The sequence below is a fragment of the Jaculus jaculus genome, chromosome 14 (genome assembly GCF_020740685.1).
Source record: "Jaculus jaculus isolate mJacJac1 chromosome 14, mJacJac1.mat.Y.cur, whole genome shotgun sequence".
Lineage (NCBI taxonomy): Eukaryota > Metazoa > Chordata > Mammalia > Rodentia > Dipodidae > Jaculus > Jaculus jaculus.
In genome coordinates this window covers 90,588-111,768 of record NC_059115.1, presented here as the reverse complement: position 1 = coordinate 111,768, position 21,181 = coordinate 90,588, and the positions used below count along the sequence as shown (strand labels likewise).

The window sequence follows — 21,181 nt, the reverse complement described above, 5'->3', positions numbered from 1 at the left end:
GTTTTAGGTCATCTGTGAAATAGTGTCCCTGTTTGCAGACGTTCCCCATGACTGTCCTAAGGAAGTTGCTATTTACTGCCCTTTAATGGGTAAAGAAATTGACACTGGAAATGACTCTGATAGGAGATAGAAATTGGCTAGGCAGTTAGGGTAACTGAACACCAAAAATGTTTTTTGTTTTTTCCTTGACTAAAACTAGGAAATGTCACTAAATTAGTACAAATATGGATGTTACACCTTCTAGTAAAGATTTCTAGCTTAAGCTTGCACCCTTCCTAGAGGACAGAAACTTTGACCTTTACCTAAGATTACATAAAAAATTGTAAAATCTGTCCTTTGTTCATAGTAACCTGCCGACCTAATCTTCCTCAGATAGTCACTCCCCATAAAAAATCCCAGATGAGGCTCAAGATGGGCTTCTCAACCCCCTCTCGCCTCCCTGAGTAAGAGCATCACTTTGTTTACTTCGCTTATGTTCTAGGCTTAAATCCCCTTCTCTTCATCCTTCTAAAGCTTTAAGCTACAATAAAATCTTTCTAAACCTTATCCTCTGGTCTGTAGATTTCATTCTTGGAATTCATAGGACAAGGATTCGGGAACACCCCAAATAATTGGTATAAGGTTCAGGAGTGACCAAGGACCACAGAGAGCACTCTGAGGCAAAGATAGCTTTATTGGGGGGGGGGGGGAGAGAGACACGAGCTCCCAGGACTGACTCTCAAGAGTGGGAGCGGTTAGTTTGGGGGTTACAGATAGTGAGCTTGAGAGGCTTTACAATTGGGGGAAGGTGAGAAAGGGAAGGAATTTTCTTGTTAGGGCAGTAAATCTCTGTTCTTTACATTAGCCATATGGTGAGACCAAGAGGGACCCGGTGAAAGATAAGGGGGAAGCAAATCTCTGTTCTTAGGGTGAGACCAGAAGTGACCTGTGAGAGATGGGGGGGCAGTAAATCTCTTCTTGGGGCATCATTAATGGTTAATTTCTTCAGGAATGTGCATAATCCATTAACTTATTTCTTTCTGTAGCCATCCCTGTTTTCTTTTGGTGACTCCCTTTTGGGAAGCCCATTTCGACCTAACAATTGGTACATTGACGCACAAGGAATCCAAAATTCTTATATTAGCTCCATATTTCCCAAAGTCACAGATCTCCTATGCATCCCAATCCGTAGGGAGGAAGAGCTCACGTGTTTAACCCGGGTTGACCTTCCACCAGAACCACAGGAATTGCTGTTACTGGTTGTGCACCAGCTCTGACATCAGACAACCCCTGAATTACTGTTTACTAGCTGGTGCTTCTTGGGTTTCTCAATTGCAATCCCTGGGCCTGAAATGGGTAACCGATCTGTACAACATACACCCTATTTAATTGAACTAACACTTGGCTAACCAGGAAAAATGACCCGTGAACTCCGAACAAACGACTGGTGGAGGGAGGATGGGATTGGAGGCAACCGGGACAAAGAGTTCGAACGTTCTTCCCATTTCTGTTCTAGTTTTAGTACTCACCCATCTCATCGTGCCCTTACTTTCCCCCCCAGGCTGAAAAGAGGTCGTGGTCCCTTTAAGAACCGCCCCTCCCTCCCCCAAAACTTCCCAGAGTCTGCTCTTTTCGATCCCTGACGGCCGGTCAGGCTCGCCGCCGAGCTGGTAGGATACCAGGGCGCGGGGTCCGGGAGGGGGCGGGAGGCGCCACCGTGGCGGACGTGGCCGTCTGCGCAAGAGGGCAGGGGAGGGGCGCAGGCGACACCCGCGCCCACCTCGGAGCCCCTCCTGGGCGCGGACCAGACAGCGGCCTGCAGCGTGCCGTGCCCACGGGTCAGGCGCATTCAGTCCGCACGCCGACGCGAAGGACTTGGGGCGGGGCGGGGCGCGGGGGCGGGGCGGGCCTGCTCCCCTCCCCCACCGCGTGCCGTGACGTCGCACGCGCGACCCGCCCTTCCGCCGAGTCCCGCCCACCCCCTAACGCTCGGCTGGCCGCAGGTCTTTGGGTGTGTAAACGGGGGCTCATTTTGCATTATTCTTTCTTCCAAAACTTTTTTTTTTCTTTCGGTGTTTTGAGAATCTGGCTCTGTGGCCCAGGCTGGCTTCTAACTCATGGCATTCCTTCTGCTTCTGCCTCCCTTATGTTGGGATTACAGACGTGGGTCACCAGTCACCTCAGGACTTTATTTCCCCAACGTTGTTCTGTTCTTTCCTACTCGTGGTCACATTTCAAACAGCTCTGTGGATCCCTACTTCTGGAAGCCTTATAAACCTGGTGGAAAGGTGTCTTTCCTATGACCGTCCTCTTTTGGGGGGTGTTGGAGATAATACCCAAAGCTTTACGCTTGCTACAGTCTAGTGTTCCCATAACGCCCTTGGACAAGCTACCGGGTAGGCACTGGTCTGAGTCTGGCCAGTGGGCTTCCCTAGGGCAGCCAGTCCCCAGAGAGCGAGCCCGTCCCTGACCGAAGTGGTTAAACGAGAGGACCGGTGATTTGAGCTGCAAGTGACAAGCCCAGGGAAGGGGCTGGTAGAGACCTGCGAAATAGAGTGCCACTTGGAGGACTCAGCCCTTAGTGCCTGCAGGAGGGGTAATGGAGGAACTGTATGCATCAGACAAGAGCCTTCCTTTTTGCAAGCTGCAGAAATTGTGAACTTACAGCTGGATTGATTAAATGCGTGGGAACTATAAAGGCCCACCAACAGACAGCACCAGTGGTTTTGTATTGAGAAAGGGTCAGGTTTTTAACTGGCTCAGGAATTCCTCGGACATCTGCGGCTTGGAAACGGGCACGCAAAAGATTGAAGCCAGGCACGGAGGCGCAAGGCTTTAGTCCCAGGATTTGGAGGCTAAAGTAGGAGGGTCGCCTAGAGCTTAAGGCCAGTCTGGGGCTACAGAGTGAGGCCCAGGTCAGCCTGGGCGAGGGTGAAACCCTGCCTCATAAGCAAACAAAAAAAATCATTTGGGACCTCCAGTACCCGCTTTCTAAGAGTCACATGGTCTCCGGAGGCCCACCTGAAAGTCAGGCGCGCATGCGCCCTCAGTCAGATCCCTTCCTAGATTGCGCCAAAAAGCGCCTGTGGGCTTTTCACCCAATCAGAGCCATCAGGAGTCCTGATCTGGCGAGAGCGTACTTTCCACTCTTGATTCACCAACTGAATGGTGACACAAAGATGAGCGTCTGTGGTTACTACGCCGAGACACAGAAGGAAAGGCCTCTTTTTCCCCCTGCGGAGTGACCCGCGAAGGTAGTCGTGACTAGAGGCTAAAGACTTCCAGTTTGACGGAGTATGGAGAAAACCAATAAAAGCAGGAAGGAGGCGGAGCTTCTCAAGAGTTTTGCCAAGTTGCTTCCATTTGCTGTTTGGAGAAAGGCGGAACAATACCAAAAACCAACCTATCAAGCTGGAGTTTATTTTAAGGCGGTGGGGTTGGTAAAATGATTGGCAGAAAGCGTCCACCAATTAAGAGAGATGTAGACAAATGAGGGTGGGCTTTTGAGTAGAACGGCGCAGGCTCTAGCCAATAGGCGAACACGGCGTGCAGAGCCTACCCCTCCCCCACGACAGGGCCAGTGGCTCCCCCTATCGGGTGGGGGCGGCGAGTGACGGGCGTGTCCCTCCCCCAATGAGAGGCGGGGGGAGGCGGGTTCTGCGCCGCCATGTCGCGGAGGCTGCTGCCCCGGGCGGAGAAGCGGCGTCGGCGGCTCGAGCAGAGGCAGCAGCCGGACGAGCAGCTGAGGCGGTCGGGAGCAATGGTGAAGATGGCGGCGGCAGGCGGCGGAGGTGGCGGTGGCCGCTACTACGGCGGCGGGAATGAGGGAGGCCGAGCGCCTAAGCGGCTGAAGACTGAGAACGCCGGTGACCAGCACGGAGGCGGTGGAGGCGGAGGAGCCGGAGCGGCCGGCGGCGGCGGCGGGGTGAGGCCTAGGCTTTAGGCATGGGGAAGGGAGGGAAATTTTGTACTTAGAGGGCTATATTTTGGGGAAGGCTCTATGCGCACGCGCTCAAGCCCTCGCTTTTTGGGCGGTGTGGGGGAGGGGTAGGCCTTGAGCAAACGGCGGGGTTTGCTCGAGGACTTGCGCGTGCGCGCAACCCAGGGGATTGTGGGGGCGGAGGAAGCCGCTTCGCGCTGCGGGGGTCACCAGTGCGCAGGCGCGCCGGATGGCGTGTGGGGGTCGGGCACGCGGTCGGGCCGTTTTTTCCCCCTTTATCGTTTTCTTCTGGTGTCTCTTTGCGCAGGCGCGCTTCTTCGAGCAGGCCCCGGGCGATTGGTGCGAGGGGCACCGTGGTTTTATGAAGGGGGAATTTGGGCCCATCACGATTTAATCTCAACAGCATCAAACCTTAATTCTACGTAGAAAAATACAACCTTAGGCTGGTGAGATGTCTCAGATGTTAAAGGCGCTTGTTTGCAAATAATATAAACTTGGAACAAAATACCACGCCGTTTTTGTGCGCATCGAAAATCGGGAGACCAATTTGTGAAACGCTGTGTTAATGTTTGTGAGTTGAGCCAAGCTTTGAAACTATTTATTTTCGTAGTCTTTTACTCTAAAGACCACCACTTGTGTGATTTGGGTTGAGGCCCAGTCCCCACTCCATAAAAGTTTTGAAGACCTGTGCTTTCAGAATTTAGCAACTTTGCCTTACAACAACTTTAGAAGGTGTACGTGTTTAAGAGAAATTCCCTCTTCCTGAGATGGGGATGAGGTCTAGGAGTCGTGATTTACAGAGCAGGGAAAAAGTAAAGGTTAGGTAAATTACATCATATAGCCAGTGAGGGACAGGGCAGGGTTATGGGAGTCAAAGTTCAGGGCTGATTCAGAGGTTGTACCTTCTGTGGTTTTGTAGTCCCCCGTACTCACCCCCCCTCCCGAAATAGAATCCGGTTCTGCCCCTGTTCCATAGGCATCAGTTCACTAATTCTCAGACAGGATACTTGGCCCAGAGCCCAGGAGATGGCGAAAGTTAACATTCCTCCTGAGGCCCAGAAGCTTCTCTGTAGGTGGAAAGATAACTTCCCCCGAGAAGTTGTCTTGGTTCTTAGTGGTTGGATTTGCTGCATTTTCTTTTTTTCTTCTTTTTTTTTGGTTTTTCGAGGTAGGATTTCCCTCTAGCCCAGGCTCACGTGAATTTCACTATGTAGTCTCAGAGTGGCCTTAAATTCAAGGCAATCCTACCTCTGCCTCCCAAGTGTTGGGATTAAAGGCGTGTTCCACCACGCCTGACTTCTCTTCGTTTTCATTTTATTTATTTATTTTGAGGTAAGGTCTCACTTTAGCCCAGGTATTTTATTTTCATTTATTTGCAATCAGAGATAGAAGAAAGGATGGGCACGCTAGACCCTTCAGCCACTGCAAAGGGACTCCAGGTGCATGCTCCATTTTGTGTGGCTATCTTTACATGGATACTGGAGAATTGAACTCAGGTAGTTAGGGTTTGCAGGCAGTGTCTTAACTGCTGAGCCATCTCTCCAACTCAGGTATTGTATCTTACTTGTTTTTCGAGGTAGGGTCTTATTCTAGCTGAGGCTGACCTGGAATTCATTGTCATGTCAGGGTGGCCTTGCACTTAACGGTGATCCTACCTCTGCTTCCTGAGTGCTGGGATTATTGCTATTTTGGTTTTATTCACTCTAGTCTCAGGGTGATCGTCCTACTTCTATCTCTGGGATTAAAGGTGTGTACCACACCTACCTTAGTCTCATAGTTCTTAAGTGACAAAAAAAAAGTCAAATGTTGTTAGAGAACCAATTACTTACTTTACTTGTTACTGTGACAGAATACTTGACAGGCTTTTTTTTTTTTTTTTTTTTTTTTGGTTTTTCGAGGTATGGTCTCACTCTGGTCCAGGCTGACCTGGAATTAACTCTGTATTCTCAGGGTGGCCTTGAACTCATGGCGATCCTCCTACCTCTGCCTCCCGAGTGCTGGGATTAAAGGCGTGCACCACCACGCCTGGCTGACAGGCAATTTAAGGGAAGAAAGACTTATGCTGGCCACAATTTGAGGGGACGTAAGTCCATCATGCAGGAACAGCATTGCAGTGGAACAGCAGCATAGCCTGCTTTAAGCAGACCATTGGAAGGAATAGGAAGGGAGGCCAAAGTATAAAACTCAAGGCTTGTGCACAGAGATTGTCTTTATCTGGCAATATTTCATTTCCTAACAGTCCCATCCATACACTCCCAAAATGGTACCACCAGCCCAGAAGCAAGTGATCACACACATTAACCTCACCTATAATCCTAGCACTTAGAAGGCTGAGGCATGAGGATTACTGCAAATTAAAGGCCAGCCTGGGTTACATAAGTAGCAGGCTAGCTACTACATGCTACAGGCAAGATCCTGTCTTTGAAAAAGAAGGGTGGTGTGAGTTGGTGATGTAGGTCAGTAGTAGAATACTGCCTAGAATGCACCTTATTTATTTATTTTGGCTTTTTGAGGTAGGGTTTCACTCTAGCCCAGCTGACTTTGAATTGACTATGTAGTCTCAGGATGGCCTTGAACTCAGGGTGATCCTATCTCTGCCTCCTAAGTGCTGGTATTAAAGGCAACCACACCTGGCTCCTATTTTTTTAAAATACATTATTTATATGAGGGGAAGGGAGGGAAAGAAGAGGAAGCAGGTAGAGAGAGAATGGGCATGCCAGGGTTTCCAGCCACTGCTAATGAAATCCAGATGCATGCACCACCTTGTGCTTTGGCTTTGGTGAGTACTGGGGAATTGAACCTGGATCCTAAACTATGCAGGCAAGTGCCTTAACCACTAAGCCATCTCTCCAGCTCTTGAACTGGTGATCCTCTTACCTCTGCCTCCCTAATGCTGGGATTAAAGGTGTGCACCACCACGCCTGGCTTTAGCCCAGGACTCTTAATAGGGAATGACTGATTTGTAGCAATGTTTCTGCTCTGTCTTTTCTGGGTGATACTTTACTGAGTTATCCAACAGAGTTTCCAACAGTACAGAGTACACTGACTATCATTCTTGTAAATCAGAAAATGAATTTTTGTTTATCTTTCTCAGGAGAACTACGATGACCCCCACAAAACTCCTGCCTCCCCGGTTGTCCACATCAGGGGCCTGATTGATGGTGTAGTAGAAGCTGACCTTGTGGAGGCCTTGCAGGAATTTGGACCCATCAGGTACAGAGTCTGAGGCTAGGGTTAGATAGATCTCTGAAAGCCAACTCCTTAGTCTTCTCATGTCCCTGGTTCGGTACAGGGTTCTTTGGCTAAATCTTCTAACTCCTGTACTTTGGAGTTAGCCATTGAACTTCAGTCATGTTACAGCAAGTTATACATCCTTTTTTTTTTCTCTCATGATTTCTAGTCAACATTCTTAGCTAACCCACTATTTCTTGCATAGCTGGTTGTGCTAGATACTGGGAATACAAATGTGACTGAAAGAGTTCTTTCTCACAGAAAGTTACCCAAGTAGAATGATTAGCACTGCAATACAGTCAACTCAGGGTCTCTGGGAGACTTTCTGACATATATGAGGGAGGAGGATGGGGTGTTGGGTTAAGAAACTCCAGCAGGTGTTTTGAGGAGCCCAGTTGCTGTGGAGGAGTTGGTTTACAGAAAGCTGAAGGGATTTTGTTTCCATTTCCCTGAGAGGATTGCAATCTTTATTCTCTCTGTCAGCTATGTGGTAGTGATGCCTAAGAAGAGACAAGCACTGGTGGAATTTGAAGATGTTTTGGGGGCTTGCAATGCAGTGAACTACGCAGCTGACAACCAAATCTACATAGCTGGTCACCCCGCTTTTGTCAACTATTCTACTAGCCAGAAGATCTCCCGCCCTGGGGACTCTGATGACTCCCGGAGTGTCAACAGTGTGCTTTTATTTACCATTCTGAATCCCATCTATTCTATAACCACGGTGGGTGCCAGCAGAAATTTCTGTAGGCTTCATTGAGATTTCCTTCCCCTTTCCCTAGTCCCCAAGCCAGAGTGGCCTGTCAATAAGAGCCTTTCATCTTGCCTGTCTTTGTTTTGTAGGATGTTCTTTACACTATCTGTAATCCATGCGGTCCTGTTCAGAGAATTGTCATTTTCCGGAAGAATGGAGTCCAAGCCATGGTGGAATATCCTTTGTTGGGAAACTAGAAGCTGATCTTCATTGAGAAACTGGAGACAGGTGTTAGGTTGTGGAATCTCATACGGCCAGGCAGGGGGATAGTCATTCTTTATTTTGCTTCCTGGTTTTTTGAGGTAGGATCTCCCTCCCTTTATACCAGGTTGACTTGGTATTCACTACTCAGGCTGGCCTTGAACTCACAGTAATCTTCCTGTCTGCCTCTTGAGTGCTGTGATAAAGGATGTGTGCCACCACCTGGACACTTATTTTTATTAACTTGTAGCAGGGTCTCACTCTAATGTAGCTCAGGCTGACCTGGAATTCTCACTAACCCAGGCTGGTGGCCTCCACACCTTTTTTTTTTTTTTTTTTTTTTTTTGGATTTTTGAGGTAGGGTCTTCTAGCACAGACTGACCTGGAATTCACATTGACTCTGTAGTCTCTGGGTGACCTCAAACTCAGATCCTCCTATCTCTCTGCCTCCCGAGTGCTGGGATTAAAGGTGTGTGCCACCACGCCCAGGTTTCCACACCCATTTAAAAAAAAATTTTTTTTTTTTTTTTTTGAGGTAGGGTCTCACTCTAGCCCAGGCTGACCTGGAATTCACTATGTAGTCTCAGGGTGGCCTTGCACTCACGGTGATCCTCCTACCTCTGCCTCCCCCCCAAATTTTTTTTTTTATTAACAACTTCCATGATTATAAATAACTCATGGTAATACCTCCACTTACCCCTTTGGAACTCCACTCTCCATCATCCCCCTCCCCATCTCAATCAGTCTCTTACTTTTGATGTCTTGATCTTTTCCTCCTCTTATGATGGTCTTATGCAGGTAGTGTCAGGCACTGTGAGGCCATGGATATTCAGGTCATTTTGTGTCTGGTGGGAGGCATGTTGTATGGAGTCCTGCCCTTCCTTTGGCTTTTACATTCTTTCCACCACCTCTTCTGCAATGGACCCTGAGCCTTGGAAGGTGTGATAGAGATACTACAGTACTGAGCCACTCCTCTGTCACTTCACCTTCTGAGTCATCCCAAGGTCACTGCCATCTGAAAAGAGAAGATTCTCTTCCTAAAGTGAGAGTAGCATTAATATAAGGGTATGAACATTAAGAGAAGTGCTTACTGGGTAGTTTGATAAGCATAGTATATACATTTAGCCAGGCAAAGGGATCTTGACTACTCCTGTTTTAAGTTTTCAGTATCTGGGATGTATTTCCTGCCCATGGAGCAGGCCTCCATTCCAATTAGAGGGAAATTGGTTTCCCCTGTAACAGGCATGCCAGTATTGCACCCGTTGGCTCATTTGGCATGGCTGGCCAATTATAAGGCTTGCAGTGTCCACTGATGAGTATCTTCGCTGGTGATTTCTCTTTCTCCCATTGAACTGCATGCAGAATGGCTTCTTCCAGCTTTCTGTCAGCTGGTCTACATGGAGGAAGTTAGCAGCTCAGCTCCAACAAGATTTGGCCTTGCAGCCCAAGTATATGGAGTCTTCAGCAATAGGATCTATTTATTTCTGGTGGGAAACAAAGGGCTTCAGCAATGGCCTATAATGTTTTGGGGGCATCAGGGATCTCCCTGGCCAACAACTCACTGGAAGATATCACATCCCTGGCACTGAAAATTTTCTAGCAACAATCTACGGCTCCTGAGTGTTCCATTGTCCAGAAAAGTAGGATTACATATGTATATATCTTAGATTTTGATTAGCTGTCCCTCCACCTTTCCTTTACTCAGTCTCTTCCCCAGACCTCATTTTGGGCCTTTTCACCCCCGTTAATCTATTCTTCTACTTACATACATACAAGACCATCCTATTAAGTACCCCCCCCCCTTCCTTTCTCTTCCCTTTATATCTCTTTTCTAGCTTACTGTCCTCTGCTACTGAATTTTTTTCTTCTCACACAAAATCCCAGTCATCTGTAGCTAGGAGCCACATAGGAGAAAGAACATGAGATGCTTGGCTTTCTGGGCCTGGGTTACATCAGTATAATCCTTTCCAGATCCATCCATTTTCCTGCAAGTTTCATAACTTCATTTTTCTTTACCACTGAGTACAACTCCATTGTATAAATGTGCCATATCTTCATTATCCATCAGTTGAGAGATATCTAGGCTGGTTCCATTTCCCACCTATTGTGAATTGAGCAGTAATAAACATGGTAGAGCATGTACTTCTAAGGAAATGAGTCCTTAGGATATATGCCTAGGAGTGCTATATCTGGGTCATACGGTAGATCGATCTTTAGCTGTCTTAGGAACCTCCACACTGATTTCCACGATGGCTAGACCAGATTGCATTCCCACCAACAGCGTAGAAGGGTTCCTCTTTTTCTACATCCTCGCCAGCATTTATGGACATTTCATGATGGTTCTACACCCATTTTTGAGGTGGTTTTTATTTTAGTTTTTTCCCCGTGGAAAGATCTCACTCTGTTTCCAGGCTGTCCTTCAACTCACTGTGATCCTCTGCCTCCCAAGTGTTGGAATTAAAGGTAGCTCTGAGATTATGTCTACAGAATGCTTGCTGTGTACCAACTGCCTTTACAGACATGAAGTGGTTTGATGATTGTGACAGCAGAACAAGGAACCAGACATACACTGTAAACATTAGGTTATGAGATATCTAGGTAAAGGAGTGTAAAGATGCCATCTAGGCAGGTCCCAAAGTGATACTGTTCTTTTTTTTTTTTTAAGGTATGGTCTCACTCTAGCCCATGCTGACCTGGAATCACTATGTAGTCTCAGGATGGCCTTAAGCTCTGCTTTCTGAGTGCTGGGATTAAAGGTGTGAGCAACATGCCCAGTTTAGGTTTTTTTTTTTTTTTTTAAGAGAAGAAAAGAGGCAGAGTGTGAGAGACAGAGATTGGGCATGCCAGGGCTTCTAGCCACTGCAAGCGAACTCCAGATGGATGTGTCACCTTGTGCATCTGGCTTGTGTGGGTCGTCGTGAGGAATAAAATTGTGGTCCTTTGTCTTTGCAGGCAAGCCACTTTAACCACTAAGCCATCTTGTTTTTGTTTTTAAGGTAGGATCTCTAGCCCAGTTTGATCTGGAATTCACTTTGTAATCTCAGGGTGACCTCGAACTCATGGAGATCCTCCGACCTCTGCCTCTGGAGCACTGGGATTAAAGGCATGGGTCACCCTGCCTGGCAGTCTTTTTTTTTTTTTTTTTTTTTTTAAGATGGGGAGTGATAGGGAGAATCCACTGCAAATAAACTCCAGATCCATGTGCCACTATGTGCATCTGGCTTATGTGAGACCTGGACAATCAAGCCTGGGTCCTTAGGCTTCACAGGCAAGCACCTTAAAGCCATCTCTAGTCCTGTTTTAGGTTTGTTTTTTTTTTTTAATCAAGGTGGGGGTCTTTATTTGAAAGCTGGGGGAGAGACAGAATGGGTGTGCCAGGGCCTCCAGCTGCTGCAAATGAACTCCAGATGCATGTGCCACTTTGTGCATCTGGTGTTATGAAGGTACTGAGAAATTGCACCTAGTTGCAGGCAAGCACCTTGACTGCTGAGCCATCTCTTCAGCCAATCACTTTTTTGAGATGGTTTAGCCTAGCCATGAAAGGCATTTGCTTTTTTTTGCTTTTTTTTTTTTTTTAATTTGCAAGGGGACAGAGAGAGAATATGAAAGAATGGGCATAGCCACTGCAATTTTTTTTGTATTTTGTATTATTTTTGCAATTTTTTTTTTAAAAGAGACATAGTCCCACTGTTTTTCTGAGTTGCCTTAAACTTAAGATAGTCTGCCTGCCTCAAACTTACAAGTGCTGGAATTACATGTTTGGGCCAGTGCACTGGCTTATATTACTTTCCTTAACTTAGCTCACATTTGACTCTGTGCAAAGTGCCCAGCGGGCCAAAGCCTCACTGAATGGGGCTGATATCTATTCTGGTTGTTGTACTCTGAAGATTGAATATGCGAAGGTGGGTCTGGGAAGTGACTTTCTCCTGTCAGTTTCTAGGTGAGATGGGGCATGGCCAGTCTTAGACTTTGTCTTGTCCTTGCAGCCTACACGCCTGAATGTGTTCAAGAATGATCAAGATACTTGGGACTACACAAACCCCAACCTCAGTGGACAAGGTAATCCTGATGGTCACTTTGTTCTAAACATACCTGCTTCACCTTCACTTGTGTAGTGCACTTCATAGACCTGGGCTCAATGTTATGTAATGCCATTGGGCTCCCTATGGACATGGAGGGGCTTTGGGTCAGTTCTAGAAAAGGTTCTCCAATTATAGAGGGTGAATGGAACCTCTTGATGCTGCTGAGAGTACAGAGACGAGGCTGGGACTTGGATGGCGTGGGAGCAGGGCCTCACCAAGAATCAGGCAATGTACAAGGGGTCTAGAAATCAGTAGCAGCTTCAGATTGAATTTTACTGCTTTCATTTTAGAGCCCTGTTAGGATCACTGATACCATTCTCATTCATTAAAGATCCTCTTTCTGCTGTCAAGAGGGTCTGATGGTGGGGCTAACAAGGACAAGGTGGTGAGGGCTGCTGGGATCTTGAAGCAGAGACTGACCATGCTGACCTTGTGGTGGCCTGGCACTTGGGATTGAACCAGGGCGGACATGGCCTTGCCTCATTCGTAGAGTGAACTGAACATCTTCAGAGTCCCACATGGACTATCCCATTCCTAGTATTGTCAAGAATGGTTTGTTTGCCTTTGGTAGGTGGGGAAGGTGAAAAAATTGTCTGAAAAACAGCGACACCCCCTCTGAAAATCTGCAGGACCATACATCTCTTGGTCTAATACGTCGAACTAGGCCATGGGCTGAGGGAGGAGGCTGGCTGCTGACATCGCATAGGCCCTGGGAGGCCAGAGACCCCCAGTCCTAGGCAGGCCTGTCTTGCTTGCCTTTGCAGCTGGCAACCATGGGCAGGGTGAGCTAGACTTCCCCAGGACCCTCACAATGGGACCTTCTGGGCTTGGCTTCTCCCTCCAAAAGTGAGAGGCAAATTGTGACCAAGTGAATGTACCAGAGCGGGCAATGGCATTACATGACTGCTAACAGAAACATGGCAACCAACCATTTCTTCTCCAAGGAACATAATAGAAGATGTGCAGACCATCAGGGGCTAGTGCCAGGGGCTGTCTGTGCATTTGGTTTTGATGCCTATCAGCTTTGGCTGCCCCAAGGCAGGGGCCCAAAAAAAACCGAGGGCTGATGAGGTAACCTGGAGTGAGGGCGGTGCTTCGCCACCCCCTCAGGAACCATACTTCACCGGCTATGCCTCTGCACATTGTTCACCAACACACAGGGCACAAAACCACTAGCTCTTCCTGGAGAACAGAACATGCAGCCTCCACTACGTCCCCAGAAACAGCTGCAGATTGAGCTCACTACATCAAGAACACCACACCGTGCTCCAAGGAACAGCTACAAGTACAGAGACAGAGGCAGACAGAGACAAAGAAAGAGACGCAACATGGCAGCAGACACAGCTTTTTAATTAAACATAAAAAAGTCAAAATCCAAGCAATCTTGAACCCGAGAATGTACACAGAAGTAGGAAACACAGAGAACAGAGCTCTCCCAGCCAGCCAGCGGTGCTCTTTTCGGAGAACGATTCATAGACTGGAGTAGATCATGGGCCTCCAAGACAATAGGATCTCTCTCCATTCCTCGCCATGTGGGTTTTGTTTTTTAAATCTTTTGATTTGGGGAGGGCCTTTTTTTCTGTTTGATTTTTTTTTTTCTGCAGTCACCGGCTGCCAACACAGTCTGCACCAACTGGAAATAAGAAACAAACTTAAACCACAACAACAACAACAACAACAACAAAAACAAAACAAATCTAAAACCAGGCAGCCAAACAGCTCAGAGGCACACAGCTACCTGCTGGTGGGTAACCAGGTGTGCTCCCAAGGCCAAAAGCGCGGGCATAGTGGGGCAACTGGCACACTTCATACCAGGAGACATGTACATGGAGCGCTACACAGCCAGAAGCACTGTATTGCAGCACACAATGTGAGGAGGTGACAACATGGAGGGACACTACCCACTTCATACACCTTTATTCCCACTTTTCTGGTATCTTCTGAGGACAGAACATCTGTGAGCCAATTTTGATTTAATCAGAACATTGACTTTTAAATCAATTCTTTTAAAAAATGTAGCGGATATGTACCGTAACTTGTATTTATGACTGTAAAACCATGTGATGCAGGGTCGCAGTGTATGTTTGATGGGACGCCATCTTTCAGAACTGTGCTAACTCACTGTTGAAGCGTCCAATGGTAAGAGAAAATACAGATTTTTTTTTGTGACAAATGGACATTGTACTCTGTACTTCTGTAAGTAGCCCCTTTACATCTTTGTAATGACTGTTGAAAAACAAACCTAGGAGGCAGGAAAGGGCAGTGGTTTCAAGCTCTGGGTTTGGTGCTCAGCCACTGACTTGCTTTGTGACCTTAACTGCTCAGTGAAAAAGTACTCAATTTTCTTATCTGTAAGATGGGGTTAACTCATTAGAACCTACCTCATAGGGTTGTTGTGAGGAATTCAAGAAGCTGTAATGTCTGTAAAGTGCTTTCCAGTGTCTGCCACTTAAGCACTGAACTAATGGTAATGGTTAAAAACTTGCAGCTGGAATTGGGTGGGAAGGGTGTCTGCGCCATCGTTGGGTCTGAGAATGTTAATGAATTGTATATGACTGCTTATTCAAAATGATTCTGCCATTGCCCTGTTTGTCAGCTCCTACAAATCACTTCTGGCTGGATGATGGGACTTGGGGTCAGGAAGGGTAACTGCTCTGGGTTCAGAAAGAAGGGGCCTAGAGCTCGTAGAAATTGGAGGTTTTGCAGGCTAAGTTTTATCTTGTTTCTTCCTATCCTGGGTAATTTTGCTGCCCTTATTAGCCTTTTCTCCCTTCATTGGGAACTACTTTACATAGCTGCTTTGGCCTACATAGTATAAAGTACCTTGCAGGTTCTCCACATGGCCTGCAAGCAGGGCTTCTCCTTGGGTCTCCCCTCCCATACACACATGACCAGGGCAGGGGTCACAAGTGAACACAAAAGCTGGTATCTTTAGAAAAGCAGCCCTTTAATATGGGTAAGGGAAAGTGCACTAGCTTTGAGGCCTGAGCTTTATGCTGACCTATAGGAAGGAGGAGGCCCTAGCAGCCCTTGTAAGAAAAGGGTTGCTGCCATGCTCAAAAGAGCCAAATTGTTCTAAGATTAGTCTCTAGTTAGGAAGGGGAAACTCCTCCTTGAGTTCTATTCCTAATTCTTCTCTCTGTCCACAGGTGACCCTGGCAGTAACCCCAACAAACGCCAGAGGCAGCCCCCTCTCCTGGGAGATCACCCCGCAGAATATGGTGAGGGCAGGGGGTTCCCCTCCGTGGACTCCCGTGGCTCATGTGCCCCTGCCCGTCGTCCGCCGCGCAAATTCTCACCCGTCCTCCCTCTCTTTCCTTCCCACCCCCCAGGAGGGCCCCACGGTGGGTACCACAGCCATTACCATGATGAGGGCTACGGTCCCCCCCCACCTCACTACGAAGGGAGAAGGATGGGCCCACCTGTGGGGGGTCACCGGCGGGGCCCAAGCCGTTATGGCCCCCAGTATGGCCATCCCCCACCCCCTCCCCCACCACCCGACTATGGCCCACACGCTGACAGCCCTGTGCTCATGGTCTATGGCTTGGATCAGTCTAAGATGAACTGTGATCGAGTCTTCAATGTCTTCTGCTTGTATGGCAATGTGGAGAAGGTGAGTTCCTATTGAAACAGCTGATTTCCTTGTACACTTGGATGGAGGTCCTGAGAGAGGCTCCCCAGCCTCAGATTAAAGGGCAGCAGAGTGGAAGAGCCAGCAGGTTGCTGGCCTACCTGAAGTTGGTGACTTCAGCATCAGCGTTCTGCTACAGGCAGATATTCTTTGTTCCTGAATGTTTATTGCTGTTTCAACTTTTTCAAGGTAGGGTCTCTCTCTAGCCCATGCTGACTTTTTTTTTTTTGAGGTAGGGTCTCACTCTGCCTCATGCTGACATGGAATTAACTATGTAGTCTCAGGGTGGCCCCGAACTCCTACCTCTGCCTCCCAAATGCTGGGATTAAAGGCATGCACCACCACACCTGGTTTACCAAGCTGACTTCTTAATTTTTGAAATACCAGTGTTTAAGAACCCAGGACTTCCAGGTGTGGTAGTGTACGCCTTTAATTCCAGCACTCAGGAAGCAGTGGTAGGAGGATCACCAAGAGTTCAAGGCCATCCTGGAACTACATAGTGAGTTAGTTCTAGGTCAGCCTGGCTAGAGTGATACCCTACCTCAGGGGGGGAAAATCACACACTAAAAAACCAAACCCAGAACTAAGCTGGGCACGATGGACACACCCTTTTAGTCCCAGCGGGGGTAGGGGAATTGCTGTGAGTTGAAGTCCAACCTGGGGGCTACATAGTGAATTTCAGGTCAGACTGGACTAGAGTACAATTTACAATGATTTAAGACCATGTATGCATTTCTGATGGAAAATTTTAAGATGATCTGGCAATATGGAACCTTCCTGGATTTTGTGTTGAACATAGGCTTAGGTTAGCTGGTGGCTGGCTGTCCACCTTAATTGAACCCAGTGTTTATTTATCTATCTATTTATTTGAGAGAGGGAGGGATGGAGAGAATGGGCATGCCAGTGCCTCTAGCCACTGCAAATCAACTCCAGACATGTGTGCCACTTTGTGCATATGGCTTACAAGGGTGCTAGGGAATCAAACCTGGGTCCTTAGGCTTTGCAGGCAAGTGCTGTAACCACTAAGCCATCTCTTCAGCCCACCAGTGTGTTCTTTCTTGTCAAACCCATCTGGTTTTAGAAGCCTTTCACGTATGTATCCCCAGGCTTGACCTACTAAAGATAGTAGCAATAACCTAGTGTGGAACTAAGCCTAATTAATTTTTATGTGTAATTGTATGGTTGTCCATAGTAATCCTTAATACAAAGGGAAAGGAAGGACAGATTAAATAACTGACTTGGGTCCATACATACTTTGGGTAGAAGCAAGATTTGGATAGGTAGCCTGGCTTCAAAGCATGTACCACTATTTGCAGTACTTATATTCAATAATATGTATAAAGATCTTTCAATGCTGAGGAGTGGCTCAGTGGTAGAGTACTTGTCTAGTATCTGTGAGACCTGGGATCCCATGCAGCACAAAGAAAAAGTACTTCATATTGTGACAGGATACATGGTCTGTGCTTTCTTGCATGCTGTTGTGCTTCAAGAAGTGACCCCCTTGTGGGGTCTGTCTAGACTGCAGGCCACTCTGGATTGGGCTTGCATCTTGGCCAGGCATGTTTTGGGGGTGGGGTTAACCCTTCTAACTTGAGGGGAAGGAAAAGGTCCTGACAGATGGAAATAGTGCTGACTGCATCTGCTCTCCCCCAAGGTAAAGTTTATGAAAAGCAAACCTGGGGCTGCCATGGTGGAGATGGCTGATGGCTATGCTGTGGACCGAGCTATTACTCACCTCAACAACAACTTTATGTTTGGGCAGAAGATGAATGTCTGGTAGGTGCTATGGGCCCAGGAAAAGGAGGTTTGGAGAGCTAGACAGTAGTGTGGGTCAAACTTGGGAGTCTTGAGTTTCTCATCTAGATAGCGATTGGGGTTTTGGGGGGTTTATGTTCTCTGCCTTTCCTCAGAAGCCATAGGAGAAAGTAGGTAACTTAGTTGTGAAGCAGTGTTCCCTAAAGTGCACAGCATTATTAGTCACACGAGGGCAGTTTAAGGTCTGACAAAGGCTCCCCTTCTATCCCAGTGTCTCTAAGCAGCCAGCCATTATGCCCGGCCAGTCATATGGGCTAGAAGATGGGTCCTGTAGTTACAAGGACTTCAGCGAGTCAAGGAACAATCGGTTCTCCACTCCAGAGCAGGCAGCCAAGAATCGCATCCAGCACCCCAGCAATGTGCTACATTTCTTCAATGCACCACTGGAGGTTACTGAGGAGAACTTCTTTGAGGTCAGTACCATTAAGCTGCTCAGACAGCTGGTCTTTCACCCCAGCCATATGAATAGGTCACTCATTTTTATATTTATTAGAAACAGAGAAAATGGGGCAGGAATGCTAAGGCTTTGAGCCACTGCAAATGAACTCCAGATGCCTATGACACCAGTTTTCTTGGGACCTGGAGAATAGAACTTGGGTCCTTAGGCTTCACAGGAAGCGCCTTAACTGCTAAGCCATCTCTCCAGCTCAGCTACTCTTTTTTTTTTTTTCTCCCGAGGTAGGGTCTCACTCTGGTCCAGGCTGACCTGGAGTTAACTCTGTTATCTCAGGGTGGCCTTGAACTCATGGCAATCCTCCTACCTCTGCCTCCCTCCAGAGTGCGTGTGCCACCACGCCCAGCTTCAGCTACTCATTTTTAAATTTTTTTTTTTTTTTATTAGAGAAAGGCAGATAGAATGAATGGGTGCACCAGAGCCTCTAGCCACTACAAACTTCAGACACATGTGCTACCTTGTGAATATGTCTTATATGGGTACTAGGGAATTGAACCTGGGCACTTCGGTTTCATAGGTGAGCACCTTAACCACTAAGCCATTTTTCCAGCCCTTGTTTTTAAAATTAATATATTAGAGGGAGAAAATGGGCTTGCCAGGGTCTCTAGCCACTGCAAAGTAATTCCAGATGTATGTGCCACCATGTACATCTGGAGAATCAATCCTGGGTTCTTGGGCTTTGCAGGCTAGCGCCCTAACTAACCACTAAGCCATTTATTCAGCCCAGGCCACTCATTTTTGTTGAGTAAATGATCTTTGGGGTTTGGGGGCTGACTTTGCTGTGTCCAGGTTTGGTGGAGAGATGGGACACACAGGCTCCTGCTTATAGTTGAGACAAGATGAGAATATAGCCACATTAGGAATGATTGAGTTTGCTGTGTTCCTTTGCTCTTTTGGCAAGTTGGATGGAGCTGCTGCTGGTTTGCCATGAACCCAGTGGTTCGAATGGAGTTCTGAAACAGCCAGGTTGTTGGCTGCAGGAGGCCAACTTGGACTTTGGACCTTGCTTATACCAGTGGAGCTGCTGGGGGAGGGAGTTTAAAAAACGTTTCCCGATCATTGACAGTCTAAATAGCAGTGTTTTCTAACCTTTTCTGGCATAGGATTTCCTTATGTACATGAACAATGTTTCTTTTTCTGAAACTTTTAAGCATTCAATCTTGGGGAGCTTGGACTACTTGAATTCTCACTTGTGCAATCCTTGTGTTTCTGAATTTCTTTACTGTTCATGCTGCAGATCTGCGATGAGCTAGGGGTGAAGCGGCCAACCTCTGTGAAAGTATTCTCAGGCAAAAGTGAGTCACTGCCCCCTTTCTTTGCCCAGTCCTTGGTTGTCAGTGGGAGGCAATTAGGGGTCTCCTGGGTTAGTCTAAGACCCTAATCGTTCCTTGCTTTCCAATTAGGTGAGCGTAGCTCTTCTGGACTGCTGGAGTGGGAATCCAAGAGTGATGCCCTGGAGACCTTGGGCTTCCTCAACCATTACCAGATGAAAAACCCAAGTGAGTATCTGTGTGTCCTGCAGGCATTCCCCTAGTGGCTTGATGGGTTGGCTGGCTTCATGCCAGGGAGATCCATCCTGCCCTCAAGATAGGACTCTGGAGGTTATCTCTCTCGGAGACACAGGCAGGTGAGACTTGGTTGCCATGAAAGCAGCCTGGTGTTTCTCCTGGAAGGCCATCAAGCTACTTGGTGCCACCCATCTTGCCAGCTTGGGAGCTGTTCAGGCTTGCCCCCAGAGAGCCGAAATTCTCTTTATGTCAGAGACTGGTGCAGGCAATATGGGCCACCTCCATGTGTGAAAAAAGAAAAAAGGAAGTGCCAATATACTTGGCTAATTCTCATTTTGGACAGTGATAAGTTTAGTTCCCTGAAGTTGAACTGCAGTGAGGGTGGGTTCAGAGTAAGTGTAGAATGAAGGGGGTTGGCCTGGGAGCTCCCAGGGGGGCCCAGCCAGACTTTTCTGTCCTCTCATTTGCAGATGGTCCATACCCTTACACTCTGAAGTTGTGCTTCTCCACTGCTCAGCACGCCTCCTAATTTAGGTGCCCAGGAAGAAGACCATATGAGCAGGAAATTCTCTTTATGCTGTTTTGGTTTGGGGGTGTTTTCTTTTCTTTTTTCCTTGTTTTTTGTTTTGCAAAAGTTCTTGTATTCCTTTTTTTAATGCTAGGTTAGTAGAGGCTTAACCATAATGGAAATGCTGGAAGTCTGGAGGGGGTGGGAGAGGGGAACCGATATCTCCCAGGATTAACCTTCACTTTTAAAGAATTATTGTAAATGTGATTTTTTCCCCCCGTTCATACATTCGTGCTGCCTGTGTACTCTTGGCACATTTCAATAAATTGTTTGGAAAATAAAACAACACTTGCCAGGATTCCAGAGTGTGTGCTTCCCTCTCTTCTACTGCCTTCCGAGAGTAATGTAGGTAGACAAGGAGTAGTAGCTCCAAGCCCTCAGGAGACCCAGCTTTGAGTAGGGTGGGCCAACAGACAGAAAAATGGTGTACACGTCTTTAATCCCAGCACTTGGAGGCAGAGTTAGGAAGATTGTCATGAATTCCAGGCCACTCTGAGACTACAGAGTGAATTCCAGGTTAGCCTGGACTACAGCAAGACTGCTTCAAAAAATCAAAAAGGGAAAAAAAAAATCTGCTGGGTGTGGTACTGTACACCTTTAATTCTAGCACTTGGGAGGTAGGAGGATCATTGTGAGTTCCAGGGCAGCCTGAGACTGTAGCTAGAGTGAGACCCTACCTCGGAAAAAAAAACAAAATGGAGTTAACATGAGGGTGTGGTAGTGCTCACCTATACCTGGGATCTTAGAATAGGGTTACTGGAGGCCATCCTGCACGAGAAGGTACTGTTTTACACAAAAAGTTAGAGGGATGGGGGGAAGTATAAGCTTACAAAGTCTGCTGACCCTGATTCAATTCCCCAGCTACCCACATAAAGCTGATAGGCATTAGTTTGCAGTGACAAGGAACCCTGATGTGTATGCACACAACACAAATGCGTTGCAGAGTTGTTACTGGAAGACCTCCAGAAATGAACCCTGTACCCTCTAAAATGTCTGGCCTTTTATAAATTAAAAATAAATT

General features: G+C 47.3%; 1 protein-coding gene across 3 annotated transcripts; it reads left to right on the top strand.

Moving 5' to 3' along the window:
* The first annotated feature begins 1,624 nt into the window (after positions 1 to 1,624).
* On the top strand, positions 1,625 to 20,458 carry Hnrnpl (heterogeneous nuclear ribonucleoprotein L). Of its 3 annotated transcripts, XM_045133594.1 has the most exons (13): positions 3,632 to 3,904; positions 7,014 to 7,132; positions 7,634 to 7,871; positions 7,991 to 8,076; positions 11,908 to 12,004; positions 12,089 to 12,161; positions 15,334 to 15,405; positions 15,517 to 15,797; positions 17,470 to 17,591; positions 17,842 to 18,043; positions 19,322 to 19,379; positions 19,488 to 19,583; positions 20,063 to 20,458. In XM_045133594.1, exons 1-13 carry the CDS (start codon positions 3,647 to 3,649, stop codon positions 20,119 to 20,121), a joined length of 1,761 nt encoding a protein of 586 aa, XP_044989529.1. In that variant the 5' UTR covers positions 3,632 to 3,646; the 3' UTR covers positions 20,122 to 20,458. The 3 variants fall into 3 exon arrangements, with proteins under 3 accessions (XP_044989530.1, XP_044989529.1, XP_044989528.1); XM_045133595.1 differs by lacking the exon at positions 3,632 to 3,904 and adding an exon at positions 1,625 to 1,649 and having other exon boundaries at positions 15,334 to 15,797; XM_045133593.1 differs by having other exon boundaries at positions 15,334 to 15,797.
* The last annotated feature ends 723 nt before the right edge of the window (positions 20,459 to 21,181 follow it).

Bases quoted from the DNA above. Each gene is read 5' to 3' on its own strand.
- Hnrnpl (XM_045133593.1), top strand. From the start codon at position 3,647: ATGTCGCGGAGGCTGCTGCCCCGGGCGGAGAAGCGGCGTCGGCGGCTC. The intron at 15,798-17,469 runs GTGAGTTCCTAT...CTCTCCCCCAAG, and splicing joins TGTATGGCAATGTGGAGAAG to GTAAAGTTTATGAAAAGCAA. The intron at 17,592-17,841 runs GTAGGTGCTATG...CTTCTATCCCAG, and splicing joins GGGCAGAAGATGAATGTCTG to TGTCTCTAAGCAGCCAGCCA.